This window comes from Electrophorus electricus, chromosome 8, assembly GCF_013358815.1.
Source record: "Electrophorus electricus isolate fEleEle1 chromosome 8, fEleEle1.pri, whole genome shotgun sequence".
Classification (NCBI taxonomy): Eukaryota; Metazoa; Chordata; class Actinopteri; order Gymnotiformes; family Gymnotidae; genus Electrophorus; species Electrophorus electricus.
This window is the reverse complement of record NC_049542.1, coordinates 8,855,564-8,882,638: the sequence shown is the minus strand read 5'-3', so window position 1 is coordinate 8,882,638 and position 27,075 is coordinate 8,855,564. Positions and strand designations below refer to the sequence as shown.

At 40.8% G+C, this 27,075-nt stretch overlaps 4 protein-coding genes across 8 annotated transcripts; 2 read left to right on the top strand and 2 right to left on the bottom strand.

Moving 5' to 3' along the window:
* The first annotated feature begins 257 nt into the window (after positions 1–257).
* LOC113571706 (solute carrier family 22 member 23) lies at positions 258–12,381 on the top strand. Of its 2 annotated transcripts, XM_027000808.2 has the most exons (10): positions 258–1,328; positions 2,314–2,417; positions 3,919–4,073; positions 5,229–5,397; positions 5,754–5,881; positions 5,992–6,094; positions 9,004–9,215; positions 9,816–9,848; positions 10,001–10,124; positions 10,380–12,381. In XM_027000808.2, the coding sequence occupies exons 1-10, from the start codon at positions 900–902 to the stop codon at positions 10,741–10,743; spliced, it is 1,821 nt and encodes a 606-aa protein (XP_026856609.1). In that variant the 5' UTR covers positions 258–899; the 3' UTR covers positions 10,744–12,381. The 2 variants fall into 2 exon arrangements, with proteins under 2 accessions (XP_026856609.1, XP_026856617.1); XM_027000816.2 differs by lacking the exons at positions 5,754–5,881; positions 5,992–6,094.
* A 188-nt stretch (positions 12,382–12,569) lies between these two features.
* Positions 12,570–13,743, bottom strand: psmg4 (proteasome (prosome, macropain) assembly chaperone 4). Its single transcript, XM_027000875.2, has 3 exons — positions 13,186–13,743; positions 12,875–12,950; positions 12,570–12,760 (listed from the first exon to the last, which is right to left on the bottom strand). Exons 1-3 carry the CDS (start codon positions 13,366–13,368, stop codon positions 12,639–12,641), a joined length of 381 nt encoding a protein of 126 aa, XP_026856676.1. The 5' UTR covers positions 13,369–13,743; the 3' UTR covers positions 12,570–12,638.
* On the bottom strand, positions 12,870–16,120 carry bphl (biphenyl hydrolase like). Of its 3 annotated transcripts, none has more exons than XM_035529240.1 (8): positions 15,909–16,120; positions 15,370–15,473; positions 15,025–15,191; positions 14,634–14,787; positions 14,383–14,514; positions 14,109–14,232; positions 13,776–13,903; positions 12,870–12,950 (listed from the first exon to the last, which is right to left on the bottom strand). In XM_035529240.1, the coding sequence occupies exons 1-7, from the start codon at positions 15,980–15,982 to the stop codon at positions 13,813–13,815; spliced, it is 846 nt and encodes a 281-aa protein (XP_035385133.1). In that variant the 5' UTR covers positions 15,983–16,120; the 3' UTR covers positions 12,870–12,950; positions 13,776–13,812. The 3 variants fall into 3 exon arrangements, 2 of the variants coding, with proteins under 2 accessions (XP_035385133.1, XP_026856651.2); XM_027000850.2 differs by having other exon boundaries at positions 15,370–15,476; positions 15,909–16,118; XR_003410020.2 differs by having other exon boundaries at positions 12,875–12,950; positions 13,750–13,903; positions 15,370–15,476; positions 15,909–16,119.
* Positions 16,121–18,162: 2,042 nt separating this feature from the next.
* irf4l (interferon regulatory factor 4 like) lies at positions 18,163–26,451 on the top strand. Of its 2 annotated transcripts, XM_027000829.2 has the most exons (10): positions 18,163–18,397; positions 22,934–23,189; positions 23,320–23,515; positions 23,618–23,804; positions 24,008–24,093; positions 24,278–24,398; positions 24,509–24,616; positions 24,753–25,085; positions 25,478–25,587; positions 25,862–26,451. In XM_027000829.2, exons 3-10 carry the CDS (start codon positions 23,342–23,344, stop codon positions 26,105–26,107), a joined length of 1,365 nt encoding a protein of 454 aa, XP_026856630.1. In that variant the 5' UTR covers positions 18,163–18,397; positions 22,934–23,189; positions 23,320–23,341; the 3' UTR covers positions 26,108–26,451. The 2 variants fall into 2 exon arrangements, with proteins under 2 accessions (XP_026856630.1, XP_026856639.1); XM_027000838.2 differs by lacking the exons at positions 18,163–18,397; positions 22,934–23,189 and having other exon boundaries at positions 23,243–23,515.
* Positions 26,452–27,075: the final 624 nt, after the last annotated feature.

Here is a 27,075-nt window from a genome sequence, read left to right as displayed (position 1 = left end):
AATTATATGTCCAGTCGAATCGTTAACCACAACTTACAGTAGCAATGAAGGGTCTGAGTCAGAGTTATTGCTAAATTTGAGATTAGGCTGTCGTTCAATAAATTTGACTTCTTTCGGTGCAACCCCGGCCAGTTTACAATAGCAGCGTGCGTGCAGAGGCCACACAACGGTTCTTTGTTGCTTCTTCGTCCAATCACACGCTTCGTGCTAGATCGTCCCGTGCATCTCCACCAATGAGATTTGGCAGGAAAGCGTTTCAGCGTGTGCTGACCGGTTATAGCTTATGTATTGAACTGATAGCCGGTGAAAATGGCTATCACGGACTGTTCTGAGAGTAAGACCGGTTTGTGTTAGATTCGCAGCATAGCCACTGACTTCAGATAAGCACGTTTCAAGTTTGCCTTTCCAAACGGAACATCGAGCTCCTATATGCACCGTACAAAGCGGTTCCGTTTGAGGCAGGATTGGGGAACTCAGGGATGGGTTTCGGAACCAAACCTGCCCGCTATCTGCGCATAGACAGGTGTATTACCTGTGGACGCCGGGTACACGGACCTTGTTTACCATATCATGCCGCTATCGGAGCGCTTGACGTCCAGATGCAATTCACGCAGCCCCACGATGGCGTGATTACCTGGAGGATCCCAAAAGCGAGGGCATGCCGCGCACTCCGTATGCTTGGCTCACGCGACTGACAATACGGCCTGGATCTGCCAGATTCAGACGATATACTGAACTGGCCTCTAGCCTGCTCAATATTGGACTGGATTTATTTCGGCCTGGACGTAGGTGCATCGTGCTTTAAAGCGTTTGTAGCCTGCTATAGAGAGTGTGTGTCCGTCGTCTTTCCGGATTTTGGTGGAGACAAAGACCGTGCGTGGGGAGGGGAAAAGTACACTATGGCTACGGTTCGGTTGGACGGGTTGGACCAGCTGCCCGAAAACGGTACCGTGTCGCAGACACCAGAACCTCATATGTCGAAGCTGCTTTCACAGGTGGACAATGCTGTGTTGCCGTTTCTCGGCGGTTTCGGGAGGTACCAGAAGCGTCTCGTGGCTCTGACGTGGATCCCCGCGCTGCTCATCGCGTTCAGCCAGTTCTCGGATTATTTTCTCCTCGCTCAGCCCAAGAGCACATGCGCTCACTCGGACGGCAGCGCGACAAACGAGACCGGCGTAGCGGTCCCTGGCAGGGATTTAAGCGAGAGCACTCTCTCACTGGATGTGTTGAGTAATGCCACTCGGGCTGAAAGCAGCAGTGTGCGGTGTATGTGCACGCAGGGCAGATTTGAACTACAGTCGGGACTGCAGCAAAATGTAGTCACCAAGGTACGGTCACGCTGCTGTTTTTTTCCCCGGTCTCTCTGTTTGCTGGTGTGATTTGAAAGACTAGCACAGAATGATTTGTGTAATGATTTAAACCGTTAGCCATGCTTACTGACACGCCCTGTGGATTAAATACAAGGGTATACAATGCTCTTTAGTTAATTATGCTGGCTCATTGGAATTTTTGCCGGTGGTAACAAATCTTGCTTTTGAAATGGTAAAGCTCTGTGCAGTTAAATCGGGGCTTCCTGAATCAGCTCTGCATGGCACAAACCGGAGGCTTAAACTGGGTCTTTAAAAGGCAATTTGCTGTCTCGTGCTCTCGACAAATGCATGCAGACAGCTGCAGTGTCCGATAACGTGGCCGAGGGTTCTTAAAACCGTTTCAGCGCGGGCTAGATAATTCTCCCGCCCTAGCCGCTGTTAACATGTCTACACTTGTGTTTCCAGTATTTGGCTAGAGTCCATTAATAAGGTTAGTGTCCCGAACCAAAGAGCCGTATCGACGTGCGTGGGTCAGTTTTTCACTCACGCAACATGTGTTGGGGGAAAGCAACTGAAACCAGGTGACCCAAAACAAATGAAAGAAATAGGTTTATCAGATTTGTCACTGACGAGTGTCACGGTTTAACTTGATGAGTTTTAATCTAGCGCCCACGTTTGTACATGTACACCAAAACTACGCCTATAAATGTGATGTATGCATTAAAAAGTTAAAATAAAATAGTAGTATAGGCTGAGAGCTGAAGTGTGAAAGCCTCTTGTGATGGCCTGCTGTGTGTGAGAGACTAATTTCACCTTTACTGTGGTCTCATTAATCAATCATGATTTAAGGTGTATAATGTCACAGCAGTTAAGTTCAAAGTTTGAGCCTCCAGATGTCACCCGGTTAGCTCTGAACAAACAATGCAATGTAGTATGTGGTGTGATGTAGCTTTGCTGTGCATGTGCGTAAGCTTGGGTTCTAATGCCCTGTCTCTCTCAACAGTGGCAGCTGGTGTGTGATGCGGAGTGGAAGGTCCACATTGCTAAGTTCTCTCTCCTGGTGGGTTCCATATTTGGCTATCTGCTGATGGGGGCTATGGCAGATTGGTAAGCTATTCGGTGCAGTGACCGTGGCAGGCCATGATCCGGAGTCACATTTTGCACTTTCACTGATTTGCCGATGTGTGTTTTTCCTGGTCGAATCAGCTCATAATTGAATTATCGAGCCTTTTATGATCTGTAGGTAATGTGGTGGTGCATGGAGAATGTAGGTGTGTGTGTGTGTGTGTGTGTGTGTGTGTGTGTGTGTTATGTAAGTAATTAGATCATGATCTAATCTTGTTTTCTCCCTTTTCTAGCACTGGATTTAAAAAGAAAAAATGACCATGTTGTTAATGTGCAGACTTTCTGCTTTAATGTATGGGTGTAGGAATTATAGCGCTTTTTAAGGAGAGTATTCGGAAAACCAGCTGCTCATTGGTCTCTTGGATATCAGTGTGTCACTGCAGTTACTTTCTGCTACAAGACCTGACAAAAAAAAATATATTTTTTTTGATGTCACATTTTTAGTTTATTGCTGTTGTCTTTCAACATGAATGCCTTAGAAGGGTCATTGCCAGGAAATAAGGCCATCGTGAAAAAGATATCAGAATATACGTCAAAGACATGACCAAAAAAAAAAAAAATGTTGCACAGCAAAGCAACCATTGATGAGCTTAGCAATGCCAAATGTGGTGGTAGACCATAGCAGACCATGACCAAAGCTGAAGAACAGTCCTGTTCAAATGGGTGAAAATGTTCATACTGTTCATACCTCATATGTTACTTTTCAGGATTTAGGCATAGATAGAAGCAGCAGTGTGAGTTCAGCTTAACCAGAGAATCCTCACCACCAAACCCCAGTAACACCCCAGGTGATGGCTTATTAAAAAGTACATGAAAAGCGTATAAAGCTCTAGGGTGAAGTTTAGATGAAGATTAAGTTGTAGCAGCATGTGGGGCAGCGATAACACCAGATCTGTGGAAATGATTCACATGTCTGTACTGAAGTTTAAATGTGGAAGTTGTTATATTAGTGGCCAGGCAGTGTTTCGGGAAGCAAGATGCCCACCGTCTGGTGATGTCTGTTGATTGTAGGCATCAGCTAGTCAGCAAATTTAAATGCATTTGAAACCAAATACTACACATGACAGTTTGATTTCAAGTTGCATTAATTTTACCCATATTACTTGGGCTGTGTTACTATGTGCTTCACCCAATATTGGTGCAATATAGATGCAAAAAAAGGGACCCCACTTTACCCTTAAGATCATGTTCATTCTACATCCAACAAAGTAGATCCCTTGCCAAAGCAACAAAAACAGCCTAATCCTCATCTTACTTCCAGACTTCGATGCTTTAATTATGAAGGTCAACTTTGTATGTATCAGGTAATCCTGGACCAAGTTTGAGGCTTTAATTTCAAGACGTGTCTCTCTCTCTCTCTCTCTCTCTCTCTCTCTCTCTCTCTCTCTCTCTCTCTCTCTCTCTCTCTCTCTCTCTCTCTCTCTCTCTCTCTCTCTCTCTCTCTCTCTCTCTCTCTCTCTCTCTCTCTCTCTCTCTCTCTCAGGTTAGGACGTATTCCAGTGCTACTGGTATCGGTGCTGTCTGTGCTGGTATTTGGCATATGTGTGGCCTTCTCCATGGACGTGGCCATGTTTAGTACTTTGCGATTCTTCGAGGGCTTTTGTCTGGCCGCCATCCGCCTCTCCCTCTTTGTATTGAGTACGTTTCTCCACCTCCTCCACCTCTTCCTCCTCCTTCCTACTCAGGCTTCAGCCTACTTCACACATCTCTTTGTATCTGCTGGGGTCGTCCTACACGTCCTAGACATCTATGGTTGCCGCAAGGCTTAAAATGTCTGATTGCCTGGTTCTTGCTCCATTTCAAACACCACCACTGTCCAGTACATCCCAGTAAATATCACAATTTCATGTGTGCTTGCCTTTGACTTGGCAAATATGAAATATTTGAAAAAGTATTAAAGGCAAAGTGCTTTAAAATATCAACTGAGCCCTGGTCAATAGCATTTAATTGCCTTGAATTTCTCATTTACTTTATGTTGCAAAGGCAGTGTGTTTCTGTTGACTGATCTGTAAATGTTGCAGAGAGAATTCAGCTGTAGAGACCGAGAGGTGTGTTTCAGGGTAACACATTAAATAAGTGATCTACTCTTGGTCACGTTTCCCTAGTGTGCCTCCAGGAATAAAGACATGGTTTTATTTCACCACTTTATATGGTAAGAATATGGGACCATTTGTTTATTTTTAGAAATTACAAAAATATATACATTTTTATAAAATCATGTCTTGTAAAAGTAGTCTCCATTACTATCAATATTAGGTTAAGTGCAGCATACCAAACACAATGGCACAATCCTATCCACACACTTTTAGTGCCTGCTCTTTTTTAGAGTGATCATTGCACAATAGAGTGGTCTGGTGGGAATTAGGAGGATAAAGTTGATGGTTTAGATGCGTGCACATGCACACTCAAACACTGTTCATTAATTTGAGTGAAATACTCCACTAGGCAGGTTTGTTGTTTGGTTTTCCTTTCATCTGTTTTGTTCTGCCCCTTGTGCTTTGGGTAGTGTAGCTACATTGGTTGCTCTCTGGGGTTAGCATGCGAGTGTACGAGGAGGATTAGGGTGAGGGTTGAGAGGATCCTCCCTGGAGTGGTGGATCACTTTCAGCCATGGTGAGAGAGGGGGTGGGGTGGTTTGAGGTACTAGGTACCAGAGCCAAAGAAAAAAAAAAAAAGGATGATCCAGCAGACTGTTCTCACAGTAAAATAATAAAGATAATTGTGTCATTGCTGTTTTATTTCATTTTTTTCCTGTGATCTCTCTCTCTCTCTCTCTCTCTCTCTCTCTCTCAGGGATTGAGTTGTGTTTGCCTCGTTGGCGCTTCTCCATGATGATGGTTGCCAGTCTGGTTGTTGTGGGTGGGCAGCTGCTGATGCCTGGCTTGGCAGCGGTCTGCCGCGATTGGCAGACTCTCCAGGTCCTCATCATCATCCCATTCGTTCTCATGCTTCCATATGTTTGGTAAGCTCCGCCCCTATGTATAGGCTACAGAGAGGTATAATTGCGGTGCACATCACAAATTTATCTAGCTGAGATGAAGAAATAATAATATTATTATTATTATTATATATTATTTATACCAGTGGTATATGGGAGAATTATATAGTGACGCTTAGAATATGCAGTGAAGTGAATTAGAAAAGCTCTCCCTTTCCACCCAAAATATAGCTGTAATTTGGGAGAGTGAGCATGGAAGACAGCCGCTTAAATAGCTACAGCAGTGTGGTGGGCGGAATGAAGTCATTTGAATATGCTCCTCCAAAACTATCAAAACAACCCCCTTTTTAGATGCTGACCATCCCTCTGTGCTGTTGTAGGGTGTTTCCTGAGTCACTGCGCTGGTTGTTGGCCACACAACACTATCAAAGAGCAAAGAGGCAAATGTACTCCATTGCCCAGAATAACGGCGTTGACATGGCAACGGACCCGAGTGGCATTCTCTCAGGTAGAGGCATGGCGTATGATGGAAGGCTTTGTGTTTTACCCAACCAAGATGAGGAGGATGATGATGATGATGGTGGTGGTGGTGGTGGTGGTGGTGGTGGTTGTGTTTAGAGCTGGCGAGCGAGCTGCGACAGAAGCCAAGGACATGCTGCGTTACACAGCTGAGCAGCACAAGAAACCTGTGGAAGAGCACAGTGGTGCTCTGTGTCAACTCGTAAGTGCATGTGCGTGTGTGCATACGCGTGCGTGCGTGCGTGTGCACATTTCTGTTTTAGCTTCAGCCAAAAATGCTAGTTGTCTCTGATCATGCATGTGTTAGGCTGGTAGATTTTGCTCACTCCTGTATGGGAAGCTGTTTAGGGCAAAATCAGTGAAACACTTGTGCATGCACACAACACTTGTGCATATATATATATATATATATGAAACACATGCGCATACCCACATACTATTTTACATATGCGTATGTTAACCTGCACATACACACTACTTACATTTGTGTATGATAACTTACACATACATATACATGCATTTGCACATCCGATTGCACATAACTATGCTTGTATGTTTTTGTATGTGTGTGCATGTAAAAATGTTTGTCATTTCATTGTAAAAGGAAGGCAGACATTTAACATGTATACTGTACACTCATGAACATAAGGTGTAGATTGTGCTATATTATCTTAACAAATATTCAGAACAAATGTCATTGGTATTGGGAGTGTATTCTAACGATGAGATATGCGTTCTGAATATTTACTCACATACTATAGTAGCTGAGCAACTGATTGGAGGATTCTGAGACGATAACATGTAGCCTAATGGTCTAGCCACGTTGTTGCCAACAAGACTACAGGCTATGTAGCATATAATCTTGTCATTTCACTTTGAGTGTAAACTATCTGAACATAGTTCTCGCTTGCACTGAGAGTGTATTCTGAAATATGCTTAGGATTTATTCAATTTGTGTGTTCCTGTGGTGGGACATGAATATGTTGTCTGTGTCAAACAATTGATAGATTGATTTAAAAAAGTGATCATGTACTAATTAAATCTCAGATCCAAACACTGGTTAATATGAACCCCTGTCAAGGTGTTCCTTGGTCAGTCAGGAGCACCAATATGAGTTGTGCAAGCTGTTGGTGAAACTGTAAGAATATTCTTTTCTTTGTGTCTTTTTTAGCGACCTCTCCTACTTGTGGTGAGGAGCATGCTGTGCGATATTTAAGGCCATAGATATTTGGTTTCCTGTTACAATAGAATGACCTCCATGCACACTGAAAATTGTTTTACCGACACATGGCCAAATGGATACATACAAGCATAATTAAATTCTGTTATGCAATTGTACATTATAAGCAAAGTATGTACACTGGAGATCAAAATCGGAGAACAATTTATGAACACTTGATTTTTTCAGAAATAATGTAATCTTCAATGGTCAACATTTGAAGGATTTTTTGTTGGGGGTATACCATGCCACTAGAAGTGTTTTACAAAATAACCAAGATATTTCAATATGACCTTTTTTTTTGCAGAAAGCAATGATCAAAATTAGAGAACAGCAATGACTGTAACACAGAGAAAGATTACAACTACGTTTTCTGAAGGTTACAACAGTCACCAATCAGTAGGAAGTGCACAGGCGATTGCTTTGAATGATTTCAGCACATCTACAGCCACAGGACATCACTAGTCCAATACTGCTTTGGTGTGATTTTGGTCCACTCTTCTTGCAGTCTCTTCCACATTTCGGGGAATGTTGTGGGTTTCTTGGCCATAACTTTGTCACCAAGGATTTTCCAGAGATTTTCTATGGAGTTTAGATCAGGACTCTGGGCTGGCCATTTCATTGTTTCAGTGTTTTCAGTTTCAAGGAACTGCTTTACTCATTTTACTGTGTGATGGGGGCATTGTCCTGCATGAAAATTGCTGGTGATTGAGAGATGAACGCAAGGCAGGAACCACGTGTTGTTGAAGGTTCTGATACACACTTGCATTCACTGTGCCATGTAGCTATATGACAGGTCCAACTCCTGCTGCTGAGAACATTTCCCGACCATGACACTTCCTCCTCCACCTTTCACTGACTTCTTTGCATACTTTGGGTTCAGTCTTTCCCCAGTTTGTCGACGAACATAATGTTTCCCAAATAAATTAGACTTGCTTTCATCACTAAAGTGAACTCTGGACCACTTCTGTCCACACACCATGCTCCTCAGCTAAGGTTAGTCTAGCATTTTGATTTTCTGCTAATGAGAGGTTTGGTCACTGCAGAGTTGGCTTTCACTCCAAATGCTCTTAAACATCGAGACACTGTATGACGAGACAGATCCTTACCCTGTTCAGTGCTGAACCGGCGAGCAATTCCAGCTGCAGTGTTGAACTGATTACCCATGGAGATTCTCCGCATTATCCTGTCCTCTCTTGCATTTGTCTTTTATGGGCGACCAGCCTTCTTGGGGGACTTGAATGAGTTGGTGATGTTGTAAAGATGCAATATTCTAGAAATCACAGACTTGGTACGACCAATGTCTCTTGCTATGGCTAATAGGGTCACGCCTTTGGCCTTCATCTGGACAACCTGTTGCCAGAGGGTTTCAGTCACTTTGGAACGGTTCACCTTCTTGTAAAGTCAGTGAAAACTGGAAACTTAGGCTGCCAGTTAAATAGGATTTGTCAGATAATTAAGGAAATTAGCACCCGGTGCCAGATTAACACCAATAACATTCAGGTATCTGAAAGTGTTCTCTAAATTTGATCAGTGTTCTTTTTCAATTATCTCATTTAAGTTTTTTATACTGTGCTTTAAAATATATACAACTCATGAAATAAGCTTAAAATACTGCTCTTTTACTCCTGTTAGGATAGATTCACATAGGACTGCACAGTGACCTTGACATTTAGGAAATTGTGTGTTCTCTAATTTTGATCTGCAGTGTATGTAAGAAGTTGGCTTTTTATGTGCAAGCGTTTCATATGTATGTGCAGCTAGTTTGAATGTGCACAACTGTTTTTGTGTGTGCACAACATGTATTTCGCCCTAAATACTCTCTCTCTCTGTCTGTGTGTGTGTCTGTGTGTGTGTGTGTGTCTGTGTGTGTGTCTGTGTCTCCCCCGTAGGCTGACGGGCTATGGCATCCACCATTGTTTTGCACGCAGTGTGCTGGAGGGCAGCACATCGCACCTGCACTACTATGCCCTGGCAGCCATTGCCATGGCATCGTGCCTTGTGCTCTGCCCTGTAGTCACAGCCTTTGGCAGGAGAGGCGGCCTTCTGACCTTCATGATCATTACGGCGCTGGCCTCCTTACTGCAACTCGGCCTGCTCAGCTGTGAGTCCGCACGCGCATGCATGCACACACTCGCATGCATGCATGCATGCACACAGACATATTCACATGGACATGGACACACCCACTAATGTACACACATGAACACACACATACACAAATGCGCATACAAACATATACATACACATGCATGAGCAATAGAAAGACCCATGCATGTGCACACAATCACATGGACACATGTGTCTACATTTATTGGCTCCTTTGAGCTGTCACTTAGATGATTTTTGTCCAAACATTTGTTGTTAACTTGATGCGTTTAATAGACATTTATAATGCAAAATATATGTTTATGCAAACACCTATGAATGCAGTATAAACTGATATATGTGCACTGACGTGTACATACACCACTTCAAGGTGGTGTATTCAACTGCCCTATTTTTAAAACGGGTCATTCATTCGAGGTTTGTGGAGTTATGGCACAGCTGTGTAGAGAACAAGTCCATTTACTATTAGTCAACAATGACTGAGCACAGAAATGACTGAAAAACATATTTCCAGACAATTTTTGTGTGTGTGCGTGCGCATGTGTGTGTTTAGTCTGCCGTTTGCACTAATTGTTTTTCTCTTTTGTTCAAAAAGTAATAGGAAAATACAGTCTTCGCCATGATGCAGGTAAGACCAGACTGAGGGAGATGTCATCATATGGCTGATGGCATTCATTCGTTTGTGACCCTCACCCCCTCTCACACACACACACACACACACACACACACACACACACACACACACACAAGAAGTGTTAAAGGTATACTGTTTACTGGCAGTTCTGAGGGACACGCTGAATCGGCGCTTTTCGGTGGCGTTTTCCATCATTGGAATGTTCTCCTCTCACGCTGTCAGCACTCTCAGCAGCTTCTACTGTGCGGAGATCACGCCTACTGTCATCAGGTCAGCATCTCCTCCAGTGACGCTTGGAAAGCTCCTCCACAGGAGCTTGCGGTTTTTTATCTGAAACAGGCTTGTTGCTCTGTCTTACCTTAGACTCAAATGCTCACACTTGGGCAATACTGAATACTTACCCCAATGTAGTAAAGAATATTGTTCTAATCAAAAATCTCACATACTTGCTCTTTATAAGGAACATATGGGTGGCAGGCTTTCACATTTCCTATGCGTAAACCTGGTATTTTATCTGTGAAACAGGGGTGGAGGCGTAGGTCTGGTCCTCGCGAGCGCAGGGTTTGGCATGCTAACGGCTCCGCTCATGGAGCTCCATAACCAGAAAGGCTTCTTCCTCCACCATGTCATCCTCACCTGCTGCACTCTGCTCTGCATCATTTGCATTCCGTTGCTGCCGGAGACCGCCCGACAACCCCTGCCCGAGACTCTGGCTGAAGCTGAGGGGCTGTTGCGCAGGCCCCTCCTCCCTGGAGAACAGCACCACCTCCTAGCCAGGCCAGAAGTCAGGGAGTATTCCCGTGTTCAGGACACGCCCCTTCACCAGGCAGCCAATCCCAGCAACAGCACAGCGCCAAGTAACAGCACAGCGAATGGAGTGAGGACTTGATAATGTATGTGTTGCATGAATCAAAGCACAGGCCATAGGAAGAACAGCGGCAATGATCTGAATGGCTTTATGAACAAGGACGCATCATGAGGTTAAAACCACTATAAGAATTTCTGGAGCTTTTTTAACCAGTGAATGATGACAAATGTCTGACTATGAAACAGGTTATAACTATTCATAATGTCATATCTCATCAGCCAGCTGAAGTGAAAATGGACAGTGTGGAGTTTTGTGATGATAGATATTGGTATAACTTCACTCACAATGAAGTTCACAGTGAACTAAATTATATTTTTTTGAATGATCACAAAGTTGATGTTGAATTACTGGTGATGGTGACAATGCTGAGTTGCCTGTTTTCATGTTTTCTAAAGCTCAACTGGAATTTTGCACTAAGCCCAGAAAAAGCAATCATGTGTCAATCTAAATCTGTAATTATGGTTGTTTTATGCATATGAGAGAGATGGATTATGCACTGTGGATTACGATTGTTGAAATGCATCAGTCTGAATCCATGGACCTTTTCACATTCAGGTGTGTTGTGATATTCCTACTTCCATTTAATTAGAATCTTATTGCGCTGATGGTTTTGGTACAAAAGCCTTCAGAATGCACAGACATGTTTTAGAGCTTCAAGTTTGGGTGTATGGGCAAATGTCCTATATAATTGTACACTATAACAGTTACTATTTCCATTTGGAAATGTAAAAATTTGAAGACAGCATAGCACAGAGAGAGTAAGCCCTCCAAACTGGCTACTATTTCCTGTAAGGGTATGTTGGGCAAAGGGCCCTCTACCAACTTTATATTATCAGTGGGTGTGTCCATAAGTTGGTGACTTCTTATCCAGTCCTCAGGGCCCACTGGATGGTCCACATTGTCAGTTTATCCCAGTTTCCAGTTGGTTTGAGTGTTCTGAGAGCTGGGAGGCAGCTCCCAGAGAACTGGGTGGGGAAACTTTTATAAAATGTATTTCTTCCATTAGTGAAATGGTTGTCAGAGACAACCATTTCACTGTCTTGTGCATATTGGTGCCTGCAAGGTTTTTGACAAGGGGCCCATACAAGTGCACTGTACAACTGGCCTTAAAGTGTGACTGCTAATCTGAGGCTCTGTTTTGACAAAGTTAAATCTGGTTCACACATCTGAGATCTTGTCCTTTGTATTTGAACAGAAACCATGCTCAGTGAGGAATTTTCATTTCTGAACTGGATCTGATTATTTCAGCATCATGTGCATATAAGGAAAACTTATATCTAGTTGCGTATAGAATTTGCGTATAGAATTAATAGTTTGCTAGTACCAATTATTTTCTTTCTCCTGCACAATAGTTTCGGGACAAATGACTATCTTCCAGGGCCATAATGGTGATGAACACATCTGCAGCCAGCACATAAATCTTCAAAATATCTCATCTGTATTTAAATAGACTGCCAAATGAGTCTCCTTAGATGAGATGTACTTATCTTGCATTACTTATTCAGTAGTGAATCTGACCAGTAATGTGCAGAGTAGGGTAGAGTGATTAATGAAAATGTATCCTTTTGTCTGGTTTTATAAGACATTGCACTTGTAAATAAATATGTTTGATTAAACCAGTTATTTATTGATGACATTTCAGTAAAGCATTCTTAAAGAGTTGTGTGTCCTGTTTAATGAAGGAACATTAGATTTCTTTAAGAGTTTGTAGACCTGGTTGAGTGAATGCAAACTATATACAGGCTATATAAAGCTACAATTATTTTTGCTTAAATTGTGAGGTTGGCAGAGTCCATTTTTGGCAATTCAGACTTGTTCCTATGTGCAATGCAAAAAATAAGCACAAACAATATGGACATTTTTATATCTTATTTGTGTACTTACGTACAAAACAAGGGTTTTACAGTTCAAAGCATTTAAAATCTGTCAGGGTGGAGTTCCATCTCCTTTTTGATTCTATTCTCCACCAACAGCGTTAGGTTCGAGTCCGTCATGGGCAAATTATAACTCACAAATACTTGCTTCTTCGTCTTCTTTGCTGCAAGTCAAGATAAAGCAAGTTAAAACTACATTTCTCCCGGAAATTGTAAGTTACAAACAAACAAATTGTGAAAGATATGTGAAACAGACGGTCTGTGTGGTGAGCACTTACTGAGTCTTTGAGCTAAAGAATTTGGGGTCGTTTCTGATGAATCTCCTAGTACCGACGTCGACAACGGCATGGAGTCCTAACAAAGAAAACAGTGATGTTTACATTAATGGTCATTCTGCAATTGTGGAACCCAAAAAGTCTCATTTTCCATTGAGAAGTCTGAGATGACAGTCCTGAGACGAGAGTCCTTTCGCTTTTAAATCGGCCCGTGTCGGCAGCCCTTACACAGCGAAAAATATAAACGCTTCTACCGAATTGAAAACAAAACTGCACGCCCATTAACAACTGCACACGCGAAAGACACAACTTACAAATTTACTGCACATTGAAACTGCCAGGTTGGAAAGTACAGCGCTCGTGCCGATCCAAAGGAAAAATCCACCGTTTAATTTCATAACATGGAAATGCACAACTTGCTCCAAGATCTTCTCCGAAAAGTCATAAACAGTAATGGCCTCTACGGCTTGCTGGCTACTACAATCGCCGTTCTCCATATTGATACTTCTTCGGCCTTTGATGCAGCTAAACTAATTTTAAATTAACAGTGTATTGTATTTTATTTTTATTTTACCAGTGTAGGCAAAACTAAGCTCCAGAGCCTCCGTAGAAACCGCTTCGCTGAACTATAACGTTACTAAAGTATCATCTTGGTGCTTCAGCGACACCGACCGGTTAGGAGGAGAAAAAGCAGATTAAAAACTAAATTAAGTTTAAAAACATTTATTTCATGGTCAATTTGCAGGTTTATTTTATTAAATATCTCTTTGGAATTATTCAGCAGAAATCTGACAATTATAGAAATATATAAAGAAAAGTACATTTCAAACAGTATGATCAAACAGTATGTTCTACCCTTTTTGATATTTAGACCTTGCCTTTTAGAAACAAGAAGAACAGAAACCTTTGAACATGACTCTTGATCTTGATCCTGGAATCAGTCATTCACTCAGGAAAGCTTCCACTAGTGAGTTAAATTCAGTGGCAAATCTCAGGTGCAGGTTATGTTTGCCTTCTGGCATCACATGCATTCTGGCAGGGTGACAGCAAAAGCCATCGGGTTATTAGCATTGTATAATATTAGCGTTATAGTATAAACAACAAAATAAATAAAGCAGATGTCTCACAATTATATGAAAACAAGCAATAATTGGCAGTGAAATAGTTTTGGGGAAGTAGAACCTCATGGCATGGTTCTTCTGATGTCCACTGCTGTGGAGAGGCTGGTCTAACTCACCGTGAACTGCGGATGTTCTGAAGGAGGTACTCTGGGTGAAAGGATGGGACCATCGGATCTTTAGCCCCATGGACAATCAATGTGGGACAATCAATCAGTTCCAATAACTCCTTACATATGTTACCTTCACCAGTAAAACAGACAATAGATTTTACACTTCATCAAAAGCACTTATTAAGAATTCCAACAAAATGTTGAAATAATGTGCAATTTCAAAACTTAAAAAATAACTTAATTTATATGAGAATTAACCCCAGAGGTTGGCTAGTATCACCTTCAGGTCTGCTTTTAAATTGGCAGATTCCATCCACCCATCTCTCCCAGGTCTCTCTGAAGTATTGAGCACCATACATTTTCTCCATTGGCTGCCTCATTCGCTCGCTCCACAGTGATGTGTCTCGAATTGCTGGAACACACAAGTCTGCATGTCACTTATGATGGACAGAAAATACTGCAGACGTTTCTACTCCTTTCATTTTGGTGCTATGGAACTTCTCTCTGCCTGGCTTGACCATCCTTTCTCACCATTGTAGATTTGGACATCTTGCTCTGATACGTAGGCATTTGAGCCCCAGACCACCATCTTCCTAATAAGGGCAGGGTTTAATGCAGCAGCAATCAAAGCTGTGATGCCCCCATCACTCCAGCCCAACAGAGAAAAACGGCTAAACCCCAATGCCTAGAAAGAGACATAGTGAGTGAGCAAGTGAAAGAAAGAGATTTTCAGTTACTCACCGGCAATCTTCTTTGGAGATATATATATCTCTCTGAAGAGGATTCCAGGTGAGTGTGTACTCTCTCACACACACACACACACACACACACACACACATACGTGTGTGCGCGCTACACTACAAACTATCCTAAATTCAACTTTTCATTAGTTTACTGTTAGTCACTGTGTTAAGCCTGTGACCTGCATCAGGTCTACAGCATCTTTTGCGTCTCTGTGGAAGAAGTCTATAGGGAAGTCTCTGACTGGGGGACGAGAGTGTCCATAACCACGGGGATCCCATGCCACCACTGTAAAGCGCCTCTTATCCAACTTATCCAGCTGTGGGGCAAAATCAGTCTGACCACTTCCTGTTTCAATGAAGAAGAGAGAGAGAGGTTATCATTGCACAATAACCTGCAGGCTCTTTTACCTCTGCTACAATGAGGGTTAACTAATATTCGCTTTACACTGCTCCTTTGGTTAAAAAAAAAAAAAAAAAAAAAAATGTTTTGGTGAGTCTAATGTGTTACATATGTCACGGCTCACCCAGCGCCCCTGGCAGCAGTAACACAGAGTGGTCTCCCTTGCCAGTCTGCTGGTAGAAAAGGTCCACTCCATTCACACTCTTTCTGCCCGAGCTGACAGACATGCTGCTGTAAAAAGCAACAGAGCGTCAAGCATCTGAAGCAACGCGCGTGTAAGGGCGTCAATGCGAGCAGCTGTGCAACCCTTTAAGACTTAACGCGTCGCAGCCGTTCACGATGAGTCCTGCTTCAACCGCAGTTAAGCGCATGGCTTTGAGAGTACACGAAATGGCCAATGTAAAAGCCAGTTAACTCACGCAGTATCGACTAGTAAAACTTTAGCGCCACCTTGCTTCAAGAACTTTAATGCCAACCAATATTTCAAATTATTTCTGTTCAGAACAGCTAGTTAAATGGTTGAAATTACGTAACATATTACATGTTATATACGTTTGCTACCCACTATGCCTAATGCGCGGGACCAAGCAACCAAGAACAAATCAAGACACGACAGCTGGAAAGATAACTAGCTAGGCTAGACAACATTAACGTTAAATTTACCTGCAAAGAGATCGGTTTTGAACGATTCTTCGGATCACATTGAATAGTCTTCTTTTACAAAACAGTGTCGCCATAACAGCCGCGTAAAATTAAACTAAGACAACTGTTAGCATTTAGATCAAATTTAAGTATGCATTTACCACAACCCCACAATGTAGCTAACGAGCTAGAATACTATTTAACTACGCCCCCCGTGAAGTAAAGTTGCGAAAGTGCGAGAAAGCTCATGTATCCTATGTTGGATGGAAACTTTTTATTTAATGTCAGCACTTTCTACAAACATGGAATCTTAGTTAAATTCTTGGAAACTTGGTTCCCATTCCACGCATACCGTCCGATTAAAACGAGAATACTGTCAGGTTTAATTGTTATTGTTTGTTTCGTTTACTTTATTATTTTAATAAGATGAGTATGCTAAATATTTTTGCGTAATTGTTATTAACCTGTCATTTTGCGCTTTTGTATGACCGGGAAAGAATGACTCGTTTCAAATACGCTATGTAATGTCAGTTGAATGGTTATGATGAGAGTTTGTGCAGGGTTCTGAAGGTTTTGGTTTCACTTCCTACTGGTTGCTAACCATATGTGGTGACACGCTGGACTGCTCAAGTTTCAATAAGGCGCAGTCTCCACGCTTTATGTCACCTGGACCTCTCAGTCACACGGCTCGCACATCTGCATGGGTGTCTTAGCCCTTCAGTTGTGATCTATTCAAGATTAATTTGAGCTACCTCTCTAAACATAATAGTGTACTTCAATATAATTTACCATTTGCCATCGCAGGTGGAGTAAGCTGTGTTGACGTGTGTGTGTGTGTGTGTGTGTGTGTGTGTGTGTGTGTGTGTGTGTGTGTGTGTGTGTGTGCGTGCGCGTGCGTGCACAGGGGCACCCACAGGTGTAGTGAACTGTGGGGGTGTCCCTGGTGAACTCTCTGGCCCATTCGGTCTCCCTTGAGATTCATCATTCAGTGGGACAGTAGAAGGTGTCAGTGAAACATTTGTATTTGAGTGTCTAATGTATATGTGAAAATGAAGCTGGGGCTTTAGGGGATTTTTCACTACAACCTGCCCGCTAGAGTAGAAGTACCATAGCAAATGGCATGAAACCAATTAATACCAATATGTCAAAAATAGAGCTAGTTTTATCTGGTTCATCTAGTGCAGTAACAGTGACAACAATGTCATGTCTCCTCAAGGCAATAACTGTGCAAATTGTAAGAGAAAAAAAGGGAACGGTATCAGCTAATAATCTAAAAAAAGTGAAAAGTATCAGCTAAGGAAAATGTATAAGCAGCACATTATCAATTTTTTAGGCACAACTATGTACCTAATAAGCTGCCATACCTTCTGTCAGCACAGTTGTGTTGTGAAGTCAGTTGACCGACTAACTCACTATACCAGAGTGCTGTATTGTGTGTGTATGTTAAGCATTATTGGTCTCTTTCAGTCAGTTAGTGGTATTAACCAACAGGCAAAAATTAGCCAGATGCATGTATTATATATTTATACTGTAAGTGCACACTTTTAAACAGTTTATTAAACACTTATGAGTACAGCATAAACTTATGAATATATGAATGCATATACAAATTTATATAGAAACCTAAAATATAGAGAAATAGGCCACTGGAAATCTAAATACGACTGTGCAAAGAATACACTTCTTTGTACAAGTACTTAATAAACTGGGATCTCAGTGTATATTCATACATAGATAAAGTTCAGGGGGTTTTCAGGAATTATTGTGATTGTTGTTTGAGTGTGTGTGGTTTTATGATATCTAGGACTATAGTTTGACATTCTGTATTCATGTCTTTTCTAAAATAAAGGTATTCCTTGCTCAAAGATTCATGATTAGATGAAAAAATAACTGCACAGACAGGCTAAGGACTTGACAAAACATGTATTAATCTTAACCAATCACTTTGCAAATATGAACAAAGAATGGATATGCTAAATATTAATACAAGTCAAATTTAGCTCCATATTCTATTTGATATAAATGTTTTTACACTGACATTAGGCTCAAATGCCTAGCATTTAGGCATCTTCAAACATCTGTCCAAGGTACATGGCTTCTAGCTTCCTCTCACTCACCATATTTGATTAGGACATTTACTGTTTCTTGCTTTTGGAACAAGGTGTTGGACTCTTTTAGAAACACTGGTTTTCCGGTTTTTCTTTCAGTTCAAATGCGAAAAGCCTGTGAGTGTTTTTTGGTATGTGAGAGCAAAAAAACATGGCAGCAGCTGTTGCAAGGTTTTTGGGGGGCCAAGGTGTGATGTTGCTGGGCAGAAGTGTCTCACTTTATCAAGTTTACCTGCAAATAGTGCAATTGATGCATCTGAGAGGTGACAGTTCTGCTCTGGAGTGACCTTTCAGTAGGCCTTTGAAAGTTGTGATTGGTAATTTGTTGATGGGTTGCTGTATATGACCCAGTGAAATTTTGTGCAATACCATCAGTTCAACTCATCATCTTTCATGGCAAAGGTAAGGGATCCAATTTATTGGGGATATTTCTGCTTTGCAGGTTGTTTTATACCAGTCAGGGGCATATTATATAAACCATATGATAATACTATATAATTGTTAGATAATAACACTATATAATTACACTGTACTGTATAAAATTACACTGACATTAATCTTGGCTATGTTACATACTTGCTTCAGCTCATTGTAACACCACTATTTGAACCTTCACCACTTGATTCAATTACATTCATACAACTATTGCAGATTTTGTTGATCTGTCTTCTTTAATTTTTGCTGTGGCTTTTTTTTTTTTTTTTTGGCTGTAATCAGTGCCATTTCAGTGTTGTTTTGAAACAAGCTATTTGAAGAGCAATATTTCACAACTGAAATTTAAACCCGAAAGGTTGCGAAAGCATGACTTTCTTCTCCCTGTTTTCAGGGCCATATGGAAAGTGCAACAAATCTCACTAGTCAATTACTTTCTACCTCCAGTTATGCAACAGCCATGCATTAGTTTGTGTGCAAGAGAGAAGGAGTAGAAGAAAGGGGTGGAAGGGTGATGAAGAATTTGAATGCATAGCAAAGAGCAAATCACAGGAAGAAGCCTTATAGTTTCACTATTAGAGTGCACTCACTGGCCACTTTATTAGGTACACCTGTTCAACTGCTTAGTAATGCAAATATCTAATCAGCTAGTCACAGCATAGCAACTCATTGCATTTATGCATGCTGACATGGTCAAGACAACCTGCTGAAGTTCAAACCAAACATAAGAATGGGGAAGAAAGCAGATTTAAGGGACTTTGAATGTGGTTCTTGGTGCTAGACGAACTGGTCTGAGTATTTCAGAAACTGCTGATTTACTGGGATTTTCATGTACAACTACATGATATCCAATGAGTGGCAGTTCTCTAGCCAGAAATACCTTGTTCATGCCAGAGGTCAGAGGGGAATGGCCAGATTGGTTTGAGTTGATAGAAAGGCAACATTAACTCAAATAATCACTCATTACCACTGAGGTATTCAGAAGAGCATCTCTGAACACACAACATGTCAGACTGTGAAGTAGATTGGCCTCAGCAGCAGAAGACCAGGTGCTACTCCTGTCAGCTAAAAACATGCAACTGAGGCTACAATTCCTGTGGGCTCAACAAAATTGGACAATAGAAGATTAGAACAACATTACCTGGTCTGAAGTGTCTCGATCTCTGCTGCAGCATTTAGATATTAGGGCTAGATTTTGGCATAAACAACATAAAGCTCGAATCATGTCAAAAAGCTCAAATCTTCTCAAACCAGCTTCATGAACATGTCAATGAGTTCACTGTACTCAAATGGCCTCCACTGTCACTCAATCCAATGGAGCACCTTTGGAATGTGGTGGAATGGGAGATTTGCATCATGGATGTATAGCTGACAAACTTATAGCAACTGCATAATGTTATCATGTCTATATTTTGACCAAAATCAGGTTCCAGCACCTTGTTGAATCTGTGCCACAAAGAATTAAGGCAGTTCTGAGGTAAAAGGGGGGTCCAGCATGGAGATAATTAGGGTACCTAACAACGTGACCAGTGATTGTATATGTTTCACTTTTTGTAAGAGATAAAAAAAACCTTCAAAATGAATAATTATCAAGATTCATAAGTTCAAGTGACGGAAAGAGGAAACTGTCACATCACTTAAGAAGAAAATGTTTTTCAGTAGAAAGAGCACACCTACACTTATGTAATATTAAAATATCAATCAATGCATATTGCTTTCTACATGCATATAATGTGGTTAAATTTTTTTCTTGACTTGCAGAAGTAGATTCACATCTTGTTCTAAATGACTACTGAGTTCTAATTTTCGAGTGGCTGATAAATATTAGGAAACAGGTGGAAGTGTTTGATTCTCAAAGAAATATAAACATGGTACAAAAGACAAAAATAACAAAAAAAGTGCTTTTAATATGTGATTATTATATTTTTTATTTACTCATGTAACTAGATTGAACCACTTTGTGCATGACTGATAGGAGACTAATATTCAGGGCTCTGTAGACGATTACAAAGGAGGTACTGGGGCACTGATCAGTGCCAAGTTCAGGCTGGAAAAAAACTCTGTTGTAGAAAGTTAACATATTCATCCTGTTCATCCTGTGCTAAGTCAGCGCTAAAAATACCAACCCCACAGTCCCCCGCCCCTATTTAAAAAAAGTACAAACCCTGAAAAGGATACAGTAAATAATGAGCTTTATTTAGTTATTGCCAACAATGAAAAGCAGTTCATAAAACCATGTTGAAAAGAATAGTAAAAACTAAACTCAAGTAGCTCAAGTAGACTATTGCTTCAGACAGATACAGAAGTGAAATCTGAATCACTTATCATTCATCTCGAAAAAAAAAAAAAAAAAAAGATTCCAAAAGGTCATGGACCTGAAATCAGAGGTCAGAATCAAAGTTTAATAATAAAAAAAAACAAAAAAACAAAAACAAATCAAAAACCATGTAGCTACAAAATTCATATAGGCAAAAAGATATTGAAAGGTTAGTTGCAGTATTTTTGCAGGAAATAGAAATACATTTTAGAACATTTTTTCAAAAATTATTATTAAAATTTAATTAATCAAAAAAATTAATTCATCAAAAAAAAAAATTCATCATCAAAAATCTTTTTCGCCAACCAGTCATTTTTCTGCTTTCTGCAATTAAAACCTTTTTGCTTATTTGTATTAACAGTACCGCTGTGATGAATTTGGAAAACTTTAAATAAAAAATTACGTATAATAACAAAAGTAACACAAAAAAAGTACTGTTGCCTCCCTGTTCACAATTAATTCTAATAATCATATATTATTTTCCCATATTTAATTATCACCCTAACTTATTTATCTTGGCTATTCTTATCTTATTTATCTTATCATATCTACTAGTTCTATTAGATCTATTAATTAGGTTAGCTTAATTCTCTCAAATATGAATACTTACTTACATACATTTAGCAGCCTGCATTGCTTCATGGACTTCTGTGAATAGTTCTCTCTGACATAAACTACAGAATACCATTACATTCATTACATTCTGCAGTTCTTCCTCCAGTAGATTTTATCAGATTTTATACGTCTAGGAGTTGTTGTGTGATAATTGAAATGCCGCACATTTGGATATTTTTTTGAAATAATTCTAAATAAATTCTTTACTCATTTTAGAGGATATAGATGCAGAAAATCCATCTGAAGCACACAGCCATCTGCTGTGTCAAACCAAAGTCCAAATTTGCTCTCTGGAAATGAATATATAGATAGTACATAGTTATAATCTCAGTTCAGTTTGTAATGAGTCCACTTTCACATGCATCACCTAAGGACACTGAATCACCATTTTTTTTTGCACAGCAGAAGGGTGAGCCAAATATATGTGGAAGCTACATCTATGTTGGTCTTTGGTAATGTATTGACTCAGCATTTTTTAGCTACATCATAGATGTACAGTGTAAAGATAAGAACAGGTGGCCCTGGAGGAGGGGTACAGTTCATTTGAATACCTGACAGTCAACCACAGGAGGTTCAGATTTCTGGGAAAATGACTTGGTGAGAGGAGAGGGAGGGGGCCAAGTAGACAACGGTTAGATTGTTGGACCATGCAGTTAACATGAGTAACAATTGTTGCTGCCTTTGCAAAATGTCTCAATTGACATTTTTAATTAATAACTCGACTGTCAAGACTTGCTAGTCTTTATATATATATATATATATATATATATATATATATATATATATATATATATATATATATATATATATATATATATATATATTCTGGCTTTTATTTTAGCAGAATGTGCCTATATCACCAATTCAGTCTGTTTATATTCAGTTTATGAATTTTTGCACATAAATGATATGCTTATTGTCAAGTTACCATTCAAGCATTTAGCAGCCTCATCATAAATTATTCATTATTCTTTTCCTGAGATCAGCCAGGAGAGAAAAAAAGAACAACTTATTCCATTTTTCTTACTCCATTTTTGTTTCTGATGCTTTTTTGTGTTTGTTTAGGATTCCAAAATCAGCACAATACACATGATCAAATGAATGAATGAATGAATGAATGCATTAATTAATTAAACAAAGACCATTTATTTATTTTCATTTCTAGAATAGATATTTTTCTCATGGAACAATGAGACTTATATCCACTTTATAAGTATACACACTAAAACTCAGAACAGTATACCAAGAAGGAAGAGGGAAATAATCTAAAGAAACCCATGCTGTCAATTATCTGTTGCACTGTATATTCAAGTTCTGCCTAAATATTCTACCATTACAAATGCCTAATCTGCGTGTTCAGTGCGTTTGCTGAGTGCTGAGTAACACTTAGGTCCCAGGGGACTTAGGCAGTTGAGGGTTTAGAGCTAGTCATTTCAAGAAAACGCTCAGTACCAAATAGCACATGTGACTCAACTTTAAACGGAAAATTTGCTATGCCAACTTAGCCTTCATTAGAGGTGTGGGGAATTTGGGGCTTTGGGTTATTCTATTCTCATTAATCTATGTTTTTGTAGGTGCAACCTTACCTGTTTGGGAAACCAGAAGATCTGATTTTATTCAGGATCCTTAAAACCCGTTAATATACATGTGTGCATATGTGCGTGCATATGTGCTTGTGTACGCACGTATAGAGCGATGAACTTTCGTGGAACCACTGGAGCACATCTGGCCACAGGTCTGACGCGGCACCCCTTGCACGCAAATAATCAGGAAAGTTGTGGGTGAAATTTGAACGACATGAGTTTCAAATGTCAAATTCTAGTGGGCAGGGTAAGAATATTGTTCTTCGTTTAATAATAATAATAACAATAATAATAACAACAACAACAATAATAATAATAATAATAATAATAATAATAATAATTTTTCCTGACAAAATTTATCTAACCTCCTTACAAAGATTATAGCTAAGGATCAGTACTATGGCAGGAATAACCGGTAACGGGAAGCTACGTCAGTGGCTGATCGAACAGGTGGACACAGGAAAATACCCTGGGCTCATGTGGGAGGACAGTGAAAAGACAACATTCCGTATTCCTTGGAAACATGCGGGCAAGCAGGATTACAACCGGGATGAAGATGCTGCGCTCTTTAAGGTGGGCTGCTCGCCAGCTACGTGCGAACGCGCTTGCCTTAAAGACAAGAGGAAAACGAGGTCGCCTGCGCACCTAACTACGCTATGTGATATTCCCACACAGGCCTGGGCGCTGTTTAAGGGCAAATATCGGGAAGGTATCGACAAACCCGACCCGCCAACTTGGAAAACGCGCCTTCGATGCGCACTCAACAAAAGCAATGACTTTGAGGAGCTTGGAGAACGAAGTCAGTTGGACACGTCGGACCCCTACAAAGTTTACAGGGTGATTCCAGAGGGCACTAAAAGAGGTGAGTTATTTCATTTATCCCAAAATAAATATGATCTATACTGTCGCAGATCATTTTCTTTAACAATTTTCAATTTTAGACACCAGATATCAACGTGTTAGCCATCGCATTTTTTGTATATGCGTACTTGATAACTATAACAAAAACCATCCCCATAATCTAAATCAAAGTGCATGTCTCTCTTTTACTTATTTATTTTTCAGGATCTAAATCCTATGAAGGCACTTCTACACTCACAAGCTCTCACAACTTCTCATTGTACCAGGCATACACGCCTCTGCAGAGCCAAGTACATAATCTTTATCACCTCTCATCTTGTTAAGAGAGCATACCTATGCAGGAATGAGTGACATAGAATGAATACAGAGAATTTGGGAGAGACCAGTATACTTGTATTGGTGACACTGGTATATTTCATCTATACCAGACATTTCGCCTGAACCAGACTGATGAAATGTGTATTCTTGAAACAGGTGTGTAACTTTGTGTCTCCGGCTGAGAGAGGCTGGAGAGACATCATGACAGAACAAAGTCCATTTTTAGACATCCACTCACCCTACAGTCAAAGCGCATATACTGCACACTGGGATCCTGGTACTGGCACTATATGTGTGCGCACAAGCATTTTTGTAATTATTTCATGCATATGTAAACATGGTACAGAGACTGTACTGGATTTGTGTGTGTGTCTTGTGTGGGTGTAGGTTACCAGATCAGTGGCTCCTTCTACAACTGCAGTGCTTACGATCCTCCAGCTTCCTTGTTTAACTTAGACCAGTGCATTCGATCGGCAGAGGCTCTGGCTCTTTCAGGTACACGCACACGTACACGTACACACACACACACACACACACACACACACACACACACACACACACACACACACACACAAAAAAACCTACTGTGCCCTCCCATAACGCTGTATTCTGTCTCTCTGGCCTGTTTTAGATCCCAGGCTGCAGGTCTCTGTGTTCAATGGTGACACTCTGGTCAGGGAAGTGACTGTGCTAGGTGTGGGAGGCTGCAGACTGGCTCCCTACGAGGAGATCCAGGGCTACGGAATCCCTGAGGGGCCAGAGTTGGTGCCGCTGCCCCAGGGCGAGGGAGGCGAGCTAGAGCACGGGGTCTTGATTTGGATGGCTCCTGATGGCCTTTGTGCCCGTCGGCTCTGTGATGCCAGGGTCTACTGGGAGGGAACGCATGTGCCATACACTGACAAGCCTGGCAAACTGGAGAGAGATCAGATCAGCAAGCTTCTCGACACACAACTGTTCCTCACAGGTTGGCATCATCACACACCCTTTGCTCTTCTCATTCTGAATATACCTACATATTTTCACTCACAATAAATTGTTAATTAAGCATTTGTTAAATGAACTAGCCTTTGTAAGCACTCATTAATTCACACATCACTGCTGCAGCACGGTTTTCATTCATTCAGCTGCAATTTTCCAGAGAAAGCAGTACTCACATAACAAGTGGTCCACCCAGAAGGGTCTAAGGGCTAATGTTAGGCAATATGCAAACGTGTGTTGGACTTTCCAGGGTGCAACTGCATGCCCTGCACAGCTGGCAATCCCCAGATTCCAGCAGTGAGCTTATGAGAGAGAAAAAGAGGAAGATAGGGCCCCTCATATTCATAGCCATCCTCTCACACTCTCTTGCTCTCACAGAGTTGCAGTGCTGTTATCTGCAGACACGCCCCCCACCTCGTTTCCAGGTGGTGCTGTTTTTCGAGGAGAGTCAAGGCACACACACCCAGAGGAGAAGTATCACTGTGCAGGTGCGGCCTCATCTATCTTAGCTCTACCCCTACCCTTCCTCCACACCTCAGTGTCTGGAACCAATTGACCTGACTAACTAGAGTATTATTCAGCTTAGCTAGTGTGCCACATGGTTTTAATGTCACGCATCAAAGGAAAGACAGGTAATGTTAATATTCAATTATGATACTTGTTGAGACGCATTCAAAACATGCTCGCATTAAATGAGAACTGTATATGAGAATCACCGGTCTGTGTGAGAGCATCAAGGGCAGTTCTGCTCCTCTACTGCAGGTGGAGCCATTGTTTGCTCGCCAGCTGCTTCTCCTCAGCCAGCAGACCAACACAAACCCTGTGAGGGCTCATGAGCCACCGCTCTGGGATCAACCCACTCTGCCTCAGCATGACCTCCCTGCAACCAGCTCCCATCAGCCCCATGGCTACGGGGCACAGGACTGGCTTCACCCCACACAGGCTGCAGATCAGCAGGAATGCAAGCGGGATGGTGACCCAGCAGGATACAGGACAAGGCCTGCGTAACAGAATCCGCATGCATGATCACAAATTGTTACACTTCCAAAAAATATGAGCGGTGAGTGTGAGCGAAGAAAATGATTGACGATTAGACTTCAAGTGCTTGTTTACTGATTTCTGCATGTTTTAGTTTGAGCTTCATCATTTTTGTAGTTCATGAAGGTTTGACATTCTGCAGCCTCTCAGGGAATATGCATGCTTTGCCTTTGTTTTTTTCATTATAAAATACACTGAATGTATGCTTGCATTTGTTTATTATAGACCAGGCTGATTGGTCTCACTGCACTGATTTAATCAACAGCATGAGAAATCTGAATAAATATAGGTGTTGTTGCTTAGTTTATTAATTATTTGGTCTAACAGATCTGGCAATGCTCATTGAATCAACTGAGAAAATACAAAGCTGTCTTCAGTTTTGAGTAGGTGCAGTGTGTTTTGACACTTAGCATTAACATGAGCCTAAACTAATTTTTATATTATATTAATTAATTGATATATATATATATATATATATATATATATATATATATACACATACACATACATACACACACACACATGCTGAAAATGTTATTGAAACATTATTTTTCAAATTTAGACTGTCAACTCTTTAAAAATGTTTTTTAATCTCCTCAAAATATAAATGAAATCAGTTGTGTGTGTCATTTACTTTTATTCAATTCACTTCAACATAGCCAACAATAAATAGAACATTCAATGGTGATAACTACACAAAACTGGATTTTAGATTTTGGACTAAAGCTGAACAGAAACACTTTGGAACATTTAAAAGTGAAAATGTATTGCAGACAACTTTTGATCCCCCCCACCCCATATGAGAGCTATTGAAATGTGTAGCGTGCCATTTAAGAGCCAGCAGGAAGACGGGTCACATGCTGCTGTTCTGTAGTGAAATGAACTGACCAATCACAACCACAGCGAAGAAACTTGAGTTAGTCAAAGCTAATTGATAA

Bases quoted from the DNA above. Each gene is read 5' to 3' on its own strand.
- psmg4 (XM_027000875.2), bottom strand. From the start codon at position 13,368: ATGGAGAACGGCGATTGTAGTAGCCAGCAAGCCGTAGAGGCCATTACT. The intron at 12,951-13,185 runs GTAAGTTGTGTC...TTTCTTTGTTAG, and splicing joins TTTCAATGTGCAGTAAATTT to GACTCCATGCCGTTGTCGAC. The intron at 12,761-12,874 runs GTAAGTGCTCAC...CTTGACTTGCAG, and splicing joins TTCTTTAGCTCAAAGACTCA to CAAAGAAGACGAAGAAGCAA.
- irf4l (XM_027000829.2), top strand. From the start codon at position 23,342: ATGGCAGGAATAACCGGTAACGGGAAGCTACGTCAGTGGCTGATCGAA. The intron at 24,399-24,508 runs GTACTGGCACTA...GTGTGGGTGTAG, and splicing joins TACTGCACACTGGGATCCTG to GTTACCAGATCAGTGGCTCC. The intron at 25,086-25,477 runs GTTGGCATCATC...TTGCTCTCACAG, and splicing joins CACACAACTGTTCCTCACAG to AGTTGCAGTGCTGTTATCTG.
- LOC113571706 (XM_027000808.2), top strand. From the start codon at position 900: ATGGCTACGGTTCGGTTGGACGGGTTGGACCAGCTGCCCGAAAACGGT. The intron at 1,329-2,313 runs GTACGGTCACGC...CTCTCTCAACAG, and splicing joins AGCAAAATGTAGTCACCAAG to TGGCAGCTGGTGTGTGATGC. The intron at 5,882-5,991 runs GTAGAGGCATGG...GGTTGTGTTTAG, and splicing joins CCCGAGTGGCATTCTCTCAG to AGCTGGCGAGCGAGCTGCGA.
- bphl (XM_027000850.2), bottom strand. From the start codon at position 15,982: ATGGCGACACTGTTTTGTAAAAGAAGACTATTCAATGTGATCCGAAGA. The intron at 14,788-15,024 runs GTCACAGGCTTA...GTCTCTTTCTAG, and splicing joins ATGCTGTAGACCTGATGCAG to GCATTGGGGTTTAGCCGTTT. The intron at 13,904-14,108 runs GTGAGTTAGACC...TCACCCTGCCAG, and splicing joins CAGAACATCCGCAGTTCACG to AATGCATGTGATGCCAGAAG.